Source organism: Macaca fascicularis, chromosome 6, assembly GCF_037993035.2.
Source record: "Macaca fascicularis isolate 582-1 chromosome 6, T2T-MFA8v1.1".
NCBI classification, from domain to species: domain Eukaryota; kingdom Metazoa; phylum Chordata; class Mammalia; order Primates; family Cercopithecidae; genus Macaca; species Macaca fascicularis.
The window spans coordinates 154,562,024-154,573,217 of record NC_088380.1 but is presented as its reverse complement, the minus strand read 5'-3'; the positions used below and the strand labels follow the sequence as shown (position 1 = coordinate 154,573,217).

Below are 11,194 nucleotides of genomic sequence, written 5' to 3'. Positions count from 1 at the left end.
GCTACATCTATTGAACATTTCCTATCTGCTAAACACTGCACATTTTACACACATCATCTAGTTTAATTTTTGTAATGACTCATGAAGTTCTGTGATTATTTCTTTTTACAGATGAAGAAATGTAGATTTGAGGAAGTTAATAAATACGTTCCAAATTATACCTATAGTAAATACTGGCACTAGGAATGGTGCCTAGGTCGTCTGACTCTGGAACTTGTGTTAATTCCATTTGAACATGTAAATAACTCTGTGGATTAAGAACAAAGATTATTTCCATTTTATGGAGGAGTGGCAGAAACGTGTAGTGGTTAGGAGAGCAAATGTAAGTGTTAGAAGAGCCCATTTTGGGGAGGCCAAGACGGGCGGATCACGAGGTCAGGAGATCGAGACCATCCTGGCTAACACGGTGAAACCCCGTCTCTACTAAAAAATACAAAAAACAAAACAAAACAAAACAAAAAAAACTAGCCGGGCGAGGTGGCGGGCCCCTGTAGTCCCAGCTACTCCGGAGACTGAGGCAGGAGAATGGCGTGAACCCGGGAGGCGGAGCTTACAGTGAGCTGAGATCGCGCCACTGGACTCCAGCCTGGGCGACAGAGCGAGACTCCGTCTCAAAAAAAAAAAAAAAAAAAAAAAAAAAGAAGAATTCATTTTGATTCTGGCTCTGTCGTTTATCAGTTGTGAATTTGGGAAATGTATCTAACTCCTCTGAGATTTACAATGTCCTCAAATATCAAGATGTAGAGAACACTTAATCTCTTAGGGCCTCTCTGTCTTTGCCATCATCATCATGGTTATTACATATTTTGGGTTTTCTCACCTTAATTTTTTCTCCTACCTGAAATTGCCATGTTATTCCCCTTAAACCCTTAGATTAAGAGGTGGCTACAATGTACTACTATGCCGTTAATAGTAAATATTTATTGTACATTTACTACATGCCAAGAGCTTTTAGCGCATTATCTCATTCAATCTTTACAACCCCTGCACGAGATAAATACGGGTGTCATCTATAATTATGGTTAGAAACAGAATTCGCCTACAACTGGACATTGCTGACCTCACTTCACCTTTTCCTGCCCACCACCCTGACTGCCAACTGACTTCGGAACTCCAAAGGGGCATCCATGAAAACGACAGGAATTGCCTGCAGGAAAATGAATGCTCTAGGAGTTTGACTCTAAAAAGATTGGGAACTGTCCACCAACTGGTGCTACTGAGAATAGTGGTTGTTGAAAGGAATTTCGGTCTCTATCCCAACTTACTTTTCCTCAGGGAAGCGTCAATTTCCTCCAAGTCCTCTTCAGAAGGGTAGCTGGAAAAACAGTGAAACCAAGTAACTTACCTGAGAACAAGCCGGGAGTAGTGCAAAGGAATCAACCAGATTCTTAACCTATTACAAAGTCCAGGCACTCCGTTTGCTTTCTAATAACCTTGTTGCCTGGTATTGAGTAAAAGATGCTATAAAGCACGAACACGTTTGGAAGTAATAATAATCTGCTGTTATGCGACATAATTTTCTCCATATTTGTTATTATTTTTCTGATAATAAATTTCATACATTTTATTGGAAAACCACAGAAAATGCAAAAAATAGCTAAGCTGTTACGTATGTTTCGATCTAAATTTCAATTAAATTTTAATTATTCTCTCCCCGTGCCTAACCACCCTTACCCCATTTTTTAAAAGACCTGGAGTCCAGGGTAGGAGAGATCAAGAGCGTCCCAGAGGGCAGCAGCACAAATTCTCTCTCCCCTCCAGACCCTGCAGCTTGCTTCGCCCATCTCCCCTCCCGCTTAGCTTGGTCGCTTATCATTGGTCATTGCCATGGCAACCAGCAGCTGCCGGGCCAGCAGCCTCTACCGCAGCAGGGGTGGGGCACTGGGGGAGGGGGAGAGAGAGAGGAGGAGCCAAAGGAGGTGTCTGCTGCAAGTTCCTGGCTGCTTCCGAGCTCACCCCATCCTCCGAGAGGGAGGAGGCCCAACTGGTGATGCTGCTGCTGCTGCCGCCGCCGCCGCCTCTATTGCTGATACTTTAGCGGGGCTGGAAGGGTGGTTCCTATTCGCACCATCGCCAACCAGAGACAGGGGGGGAAAAAAAAAAACCGGCAGCCGCTGCTGATGTTGGGTTCGGAGGCTGCATCCGACTCGGTCACAAGGAAAATGGATTCAGTTTGCATCTCTCCCTCCTTTAAACAGCTTCTCCGGGTCTCAGCATGGTGAGTAGGAAACAGTAGGGCTCCCTTCTTGGTTTAGCGTGTTATTATTTGACCTATGTATACATTTCTGGCCTGAACTTGAACAATGACTCCCGTGCCACAGACTAGAAGGGGGAGATGTGGAGACAGAGATGAGGATGGAGGGAGAGGAACGTTGCCAGGAAGAGAGAAGTGAGAAGGCAACCGCTTGTGTTTAAAAAAAAAAAAAAAAAAAAAAAAAAAAAAAAAGGTGTTCTGATTTTATCTCTAACTGGCTCAGAATGCAGACTGAGCCACTTGGTGCCTTTTTCTCCTAAGCTTAGCAACAGCATGAGGGGTTGGAAAAAGAGCTAACAACAAGAAGAGGGTGTTATTGAAAGGAATCATTTCATTTGCAGCTCTCACATACAGGGTTGGGCCTTCTTCAGAAATACATTTGGTGTCTCATAAGCTTCTCAGACTCATTATAAGGTGGTTTTGCTTATTTTATTGATTGCTTAGAAAAAGTGGCCCCAGAATTTGACATTTTATTTTGTACTCTTGTTGAGAAATCATTTGCAAGACCCAGTTTTATTTTATACGTAGATTTGATTGTGAACTTACACATGTATATCTTATGGATATATATATCATATATACACATGTTACTTAGCATTTATATTGCATTTATGAAGCATATTTATATGTAGGGTGTGCTTTGCAGTCATTTTTATGGTTTAGATATGTCCTTGCATGCCTGGAAGTACTTGCATGTTTTTGAAACTATGCTTCTGGTTTATATTATTATTCACTGGCTTTATTTGGATTAATGTGAAATTTACTCTGGTTATTGTCTCTTAGTTTCATTGTGACCAATTGGAACAGATGCCTATGATTTGATCTGTGTCACAGAACTAGATGCAAATTCGTAGCCTGCCTCTTTATTTTTAATTGGGTTTGTGGGGGATGATATTGAGGACTCCGAATTTACAATGATGGGAAAGGGAGGTGGCTTGTGGTATTATTTTGTATCTAGCATCTTACCAAATCAATGTTGAAGCAAATCAGTTTTCTTGAAATGCCACCCCAACCTTTTCATGTTTGTGCCTTGTATCCCAGGAAGCACAGCTGAGCTGGCAGGTGAAATGCATTCATTTTATTTAATAGTGCTGCTATCTGCTGTTCATTCCTTCAGTATCCAGGAACCATTTTACAGTTCTCTCAAATGTTGTATTAAGGGTCTCCTTCTGTAAATAAGAAAGTAGGAAAGTAGGATTGTTTTGAAAATCTAGGTATTCCTAAGCACCCTAGCCCAGCCGTTTCCAAATTAGTCTGCTTATACAATGAAATGAATCCAGGGAGTGAGCAAAGCTGAACAGGAGAATGTGTGGCTTGTAGCTGAATTGGGCTAGGGGGGGTGGGGGTGGGGGGGGTGGGTGGGCTATTGTAATTTACAAATGCTTACTGGGATCTGCTTGACCTTTTATTATGTCAAGGTTTTAAGGCAGCTCAGGAGACTAAAGATCCCTGAGATGAGGAGGTTCCATTCCCACTCAGGATAATGGATTTCATTGAATTAAAGCCAGAAAAAAATATGTAGGTAGAGTGTATTAGTAGTATTACATTTACCACATGGGCTATTATAGTTTTATCCATTAGTCTCTTCTCTAACAATATCATTGTCAGTACAGACATTTTTTACAATGTAAAATGACAATTATTTGGGGCTTTAGTCTGGCATCTGATTCTACATACTCCCCCCACATTTATAATTTTCACATGTATTTGAATCGGGTTTATAGTTTAATTTGTCTGAGAATAATTGTTCTATTTGGCTTATACATGAGAAGGGCCCTTGGGGACTTAATTGTGCATGTCCTCATAGCATGTCATATATTATAGATCCACAGCTTTGTAAACTCATGCTACTTTGTGCCTAATTGTAACAACTATATGAAATAGGGCAAGAAAAGAGGTACTGGGCTTGTATGTTATAACAAATTGTATAACACATTGCATCCTGAATCTTTTAGTGATAACACTTGACTTCCAAAAATCAAAATGTTAGATATGTCTATTGTACACTTAAAAAATTAAGATTTGTAAAATTAAGATTTGTTGACCCCATTTCATGCAATGAAAGCAGATATCCTGTGGCTTTGTTTTTGTTTCTTTCTTGTTGAGTTTTCGTTTGGAGGTGGTTTTATAGGCAAAGTTGGTACAGTTTGAACAGAGGCAAATCCCTTAGGTCATGTGCTTAAAACTCCTTGTAGATAGCCTGTTTCAGCTATGTGTCTGCTGTTACCCTGATAGAAATACAGGTCTAGCTTTTGACCCCAGTCTTTAAGACAACTATATGACCTTTGCTAAGGGGCCGCTGAAAAGTGAAGTGTGTTTCAAGCACTAGAAGTTGAACTCTCTGCGGAAAGATTTTTAAAAGCTAGGATTCGTATGTAACAAATCTGCATGTTGTGCACATGTACCCTAGAACATAAAGTATAATAAATAAATAAATAAATAAATAAATAAGCTAGGATTATTTCATTTGGAGAAGAGAACAATGAAATATGACAATCATTTGTTTCAGATAAGCTGAGCATGGGGCATAAGCATAGGACATTGCTTATTGCTATTTTTTGAAACTTCAAATGTGGTCAATGGGCTTCAACTTTATGAGGAATTATGAAGATTAGAAATATAAAAATATAGAAGTTCCTCATAGTAAGTGTGAGTAGTCAACTGGCTAATCAAATAAAGCAATGTACTCTTCTCTCATCAAAACTGCCAAAAGTATGACCTAGATATGCTTTTGTCTAGGATGGACTAGATTTCCTTCTCAAGAACTTCTCTTGCTTTTTCTAGAGTGAGTCATTTATTTAAGAGAGTACATTAGTTGTTTAAGATCAGGCACTTCTAGATTATAACAGTAAGACTCCATTTTGTAGTTGGCTTCTAAATTACAGGATCTAGGTATTTGTAAAGAAATCAACTGATCATCTTCCTAGAGAAATTTACATGTAATCCTGCCAGAATTCAGGAAACTGAACATTTACCTGTTCATAAGAGCCCTTCTTTCTCAGCAACTTTATGGAGTGTGATGTCAAATACCTATATTAAAATTATCTCATATTGTATAGTTAATTTTGAAAAATGTAATGTATCATTTAATGGGGTCTTTATACAAAATAATTCAAGAGCCATCAAGTTGTTTTTTTAAAAAAACAAATTATATGAAAGATATATACAAATTAATGCTTAAATGTGCTATTTAACAAACTAATCTTCCACTCAAACACTATCTTAAAAATGTCATTCATGTTAGAATATTAAAGTTAAATATTTTGATTGGTATGTAAGACTTTAGTAAAACTTGTTTTAATTAAGACACACACTAATTAATTTCTCACTTTGTAATAGGACGTTTCTCATTTCGGGTGACATCAGAACATGTTTTGATTTTATGTACCTGCTGCAAGTCGGCTTCAGGATGACTTAGACAATATTTGCAGAGTGAAACAGTTTTCTACATTTCTTTTTGGTTCATGAAAAGTCAATACTTTGTTTCTCATGGTTGGAGCTTATTGTGGAAGTTTTAACATAAATAACGCAATGATGGTCTTTTACTGAAAGAAATATGTTAGGTTTCTACTTGGTTGTTACTCTGTGAAGTGTGTTACAATTCCCTCTGTTTACACATTCCACTATTTTTCTATCAAGGGAAAATGTGCTTTCAAACAGGATAAATTAATCAATTGACTAACAACTATTTGTAGAGCTTTCATATGACTAGCAGAATTTGCATGTGCTAGCAAAAAAGAATTTCCTTGGAGAATATAAGATATACATCCATGAAACAGTTAGTGTTGAAAACAATATAGTTGTAATTAGTACCATCACTTCACCATATATTAATACAAGTTTTCATAATTCTGTCATTTTTCCATTCTTTTTCATTTTATATTCTATCAATTTCAATTTATATGCTATCATTTCAATTCTATCATATCAGCAAAGCTAGTGTCATAGTAATTCTTTAAAATAAGTGGAAACAGATTCAAGGAGGTTAGACTTGTCCAAATTTGTGTTTGGTAAATGGTGTAACAGGCTGGATCCCTAGTCTCATAAGTACAAACTACTATAGTAGAAAGGTAGCGAATTATCTTACCAACTTGAATTTTAACTAATCTGTGTTGTGTGGCTCATTTTATTTGAATATTTCAGGTACCAAAATTTGTTCTTTGGCCATATCAAATTGCCAAATACACTATGTGCGTAGGGTATCAGGCAAACAAACAAAAAATGAAAACAAAACAAAACAAAACGGCTCACACACACAAAAAGAGTACTTTAGAGAAAATCTAGGCTTTTTGATATATCAGAAAAACCTAGAAGCATTTGTTTGGGTGAAAATCAGAACTTTATTGGACTGCTATGCATTTATTTTATAAATAAATATTGTTTTTATTTTTAATGACATAGAGTTTGGGAGGTGACCATTGTTTTCTGTGTTTAGGATCAGATTAAAATTCCTGTAGGTCCTGAATCTTGAAAAAATTATGCCACCTCCTACCTATATGTCCTAATTATCTCTCTACCTACACATTCTTAAAAGTAAAAATGATGTTGTTATAAAATAAGTGTACATGGCCGGGCGCAGTGGCTCAAGCCTGTAATCCCAGCACTTTGGGAGGCCGAGACGGGCGGATCACGAGGTCAGGAGATCGAGACCATCCTGGCTAACACGGTGAAACCCCGTCTCTACTAAAAAATACAAAAAACTAGCCGGGCGAGGTGGCGGGCGCCTGTAGTCCCAGCTACTCGGGAGGCTGAGGCAGGAGAATGGCGTAAACCCGGGAGGCGGAGCTTGCAGTGAGCGGAGATCGTGCCACTGCACTCCAGCCTGGGTGACAGAGCCAAACTCCGTCTCAAAAAAAAAAAAAAAAAAAAAAAAAATAAGTGTACATCAGTTCAACAACTTTCTGGTATTTTCTCTGAACAAATGCTCCTACATTTTTCTGAAATATAAAAAATATTTATTTGTTTTTCAAATATTCTAATTTTCTGGTGTATCTTTTTCTTTATTAATTCCCTAGGCACATACTGGTATAAGTATTTGGTAATTCAGCTCTGGCCAAATAGCAAATTATGGCATTGAACCATATTCTACATTTGGAAAAAGAGTCCTTTATAATTAATTAACTTGCAGTAAAAATGAGACCTGTCACACTAAAAAGTTGTTCTTTAAATAATTATTCATTACTACAAGTAAATTTTGTTGCTTCAAGTTTTTTTATATTTAAAAATAATACATCCTCATTATGGAAAAATGATAATACAGAAATGTGTAAAAGGAAGATGAGAACGACTCATAAGCCTACCATCAATAAATCATTACTGTTAGCATTCTGGAGTATTTCCTTTTAGATCTTTTTGTATATACACACAGAAACACATGCAGACACACAGTTTCATAAATGGATCATACTCTATGCATTGTTTTAAATTGCTTTTGCTTTATGTATAGTGGCCATCTATCCATGTCAACTAATGTGTCTCTACTGAATTTTAAATTTCCGCGTGCATTTTTCTTGATGATTCAAGCTGTTTTTTCCCCCACTTGGGAGTCTTCACACTTTACTTTTAAATACTTCTTATGATGCAGATAGATCCTGCTTGATTTAAAGCAGTCATGAGTCAGGCATTATATTCAGGAAATATGAACTCTGTTACCCTGACCTGCCACTGCATCTTACAATTGGTATTAAATTAACCTTGGTCATTCCTTGTCTGCTAATAATGAATGAAGTCTGAATCCAAGGCAGTGAAATCCCTGTTTGAGGCACGAGGAGTTTCACCAGGTACATGCATCAGCAACAATTAAAAAACAAAAACAAAAACACATCTGTTTCAGATTCATGTTAGTTTTCCCCAGTGTTGTAGTTGTATGTCCTGTAGTTTTATTTTTTAATTTTTAATTTATTATTATTATTATGATTTTGGAGATAGGGTCTCACTCTGTTGCCCAGGCTGGAATGCAGTGGCATGCTCTTGGCTCACTGCAACCTCCACCTCCTGGATTCAAGTGATTCTTGTGCCTTAGTCTCCTGAGTAGCTGGAACTACAGGTGCACACCACCATGCCTGGCAAATTTTTGTATTTTTAGTAGAGATGAGGTTTTACCATGTTGGCCAGGCTGGTCTTAAACTCCTGACCTCAAGTGATCTGCCTGCCTGGGCTTCCCAAAGTTCTGGAATTACAGGCATGAGCCACCATGCTCGGCCTGTCCTGTGGTTTTAACCTTGGTTAAGCAAATCAAATCCTTTATGGGAAGATATTTAAATGACTTCTTGGAATAAACCAAGTGTATTAGTTCATTCTCACACTACTATAAAGACATACCCAAGACAAGTAATGTATAAAGGAAAGAGATTTAATTGACTCACAGTTCTACAGGGCTGGGGAGGCCTCAGGAAACTTACATCATGGCAGAAGAGAAAGCAAACATGTCCTTCTTCACATGGTGGCAGGAGGGAGAAGAATGAGAGCTGAGTGAAGGGGGAAGGCCTTTATAAAACCATCAGCTCTCGTGAGAACTTACTCACTATCATGAGAATAGAATGGGGAAAGCCACACCCAAGGCCCAATTATCTCCTTCTGGGTCCCTCCCACGACATGTCGGGATTATGGGAACTACAATTCAGGATGAGATTTGGGTGGGGACACAGCCAAACCATATCACCAAGATGTAGTTTTGCAATTTTTTTCACTATATTTATTATTTCATAATGAATTCATGTATATCATAGTTTTCAAATAAAACCCCAGTCATCTGACTCTTTCCCCTTTTTAAAATATGAATGGTTGACTCTTCTTAATAAACTAGTTCAACCATTATGGAAAACAGTGTGGCGATTCCTCAAGGATCTAGAACTAGATGTACCATATGACCCAGCCATCCCATTACTGGGTATATACCCAAAGGATTATAAATTATGCTGCTATAAAGACACATGCACACGTATGTTTATTGCAGCACTATTCACAATAGCAAAGACTTGGAATCAACCCAAATGTCCATCAGTGACAGATTGGATTAAGAAAATGTGGCACATATACACCATGGAATACTATGCAGCCATCAAAAAGGATGAGTTTGCATCCTTTGTAGGGACATGGATGCAGCTAGAAACCATCCTCCTTAGCAAACTATCACAAGAACAGAAAACCAAACACCACATGTTCTCACTCATAGGTGGGAACTGAACAATGAGATCACTTGGACTCAGGAAGGGGAACATCACACACCGGGGCCTATCATGGGGAGGGGGGAGGGGGGAGGGATTGCATTGGGAGTTATACCTGATGTAAACGATGAGTTGATGGGTGCAGCACAGCAACATGGCACAAGTATACATATGTAACAAACCTGCACGTTATGCACATGTACCCTACAACTTAAAGTATAATAATAAAAAAAAAAAAAGAAAAAAAAAAAAAATATGAATGGTTGACTCTTCTTAAACTTTAAGTGTGAGTTTTAAACATAATACCTTGGAGAAAATTCTTTTGGTATATCTCCCTTTTTACTCTCTGCAACCTGTGTGTTTCCTTCATAATACATATCTAAAGTTGTAATTACAGAGCTATTTATTTGCTTTCCCTACTCTTCACTAGAATGTAAGCTCCATGAGGGCAGAAAATGAAACTGTGTTGTTCGCCAGTTGTAATGAATGCCTTGGTACAACATGCATGCTCAATAAAGGCTATTTGACTGAGTGGCTGAATGAATAAAAGAATGAGGGTCCCCTAAATGGCTCCTGGCATAAGATTGTAGAAGAGACTTCAACTAGTTGCTCTTTCGACTGTGATTCTCATTCTTTTAATTTGACTGTAAAAGCAAAATGAATTTTATTCATATCCTCAGGATGTTGTTATGACTTTGATAAGGCAAAATCAGATTCTTAAAGGTAATATATCACAACACTTAACAATCCTTCATTAAAGACTGCTCACTACATGCTGTAACATAAGAAAGATTATGAACACTTCCGTGGATCTTTTTATTTTCTTTAAAAAATTGAATTGCAAGTCAGAAATAACAAATACCTTTTATTTCACTGTAATTTATTAAAATAAGTTAGTAATTTAATTATTATAAGCAGCACATTATATGGTACACACTCACAGCTATTGTGCTATTTTAGAAATCTGCTCTACCAAATTCACTAATCATAAACAAATCATTCCATCATATCTCCATCCAAATATTAAGTTGAATCAAAAATGCATCTCACCCCAAAGATAAGTTAAGGCAGCATCTGCTTTCATGAGAGTTTTGAAATCAAATATAAAAAGAGTGACTTGAACAAGAGGGTTAGCTTGGCAGACACATGGACATGCATTTGAACCACTGAGGACAGCCATTTCTATGGGTGTCTAATCTGCTGATATGCTGTAACTTAAGTATGAGGAAAAAGCCTTTGTTGCCTTTCTTTGTTTGGCATCTCAATCAAGATCATGGCACTTACTGCAATTCTTGAATTTCTGGAGTTCAATTTCGGTTAGAATATGCATGGAAAACCAAATCTGACAAATTTTAGCTGACACTCTGTGGCCAGAAAACCACTCGATATTATTTTCAATAAGGGAATTTTGCTGAGATAATTATGACTCTAAAAAAGCCTCTGAGCATGTGCTTAGGAGAAGAGGGTGATATTTTCATCATGCCTTCTTTTCCAAACTGGAAATGTTCCCCTGCAAAATGCTTATAACCACAGTAAAAACCAGGCAATTGTTTTTTACTCACATTTCTTACCTGGCTCTTTCTTATGCAGCACTTCATGGAGAGAGGTACATTCCAAAAATAAACTGAGCTCTTACTCTGTAGTCATCACTGATGTATATTTAAGGCCCTTAACCTACTCATAGGTCAAGCTTACCTAATTTGAACCTAGTTTCCAAAATGAAATTATTAGGTCTTTTAAATGCAAGAATACTCATGAAAACAGCTCGACAATA

The 11,194-nt window shown here is 37.6% G+C and overlaps 1 protein-coding gene across 15 annotated transcripts in view; it reads left to right on the top strand.

Annotated features, from left to right (window-relative positions):
• The first annotated feature begins 1,948 nt into the window (after positions 1–1,948).
• JAKMIP2 (janus kinase and microtubule interacting protein 2) overlaps positions 1,949–11,194 on the top strand; it is a 192,756-nt gene continuing 183,510 nt past the window's right edge. For all 15 annotated transcript variants that reach the window (XR_012414232.1, XM_065546940.2, XM_065546939.2 and 12 more), the window contains exon 1: positions 1,949–2,218. Coding sequence is in view for 5 of the 15 variants with exons in the window: in XM_065546940.2 (XP_065403012.1) it covers positions 2,216–2,218 (3 nt within the window). In the remaining 10 variants the exon portion in view is untranslated. The remainder of the gene's footprint in view (positions 2,219–11,194) is intronic.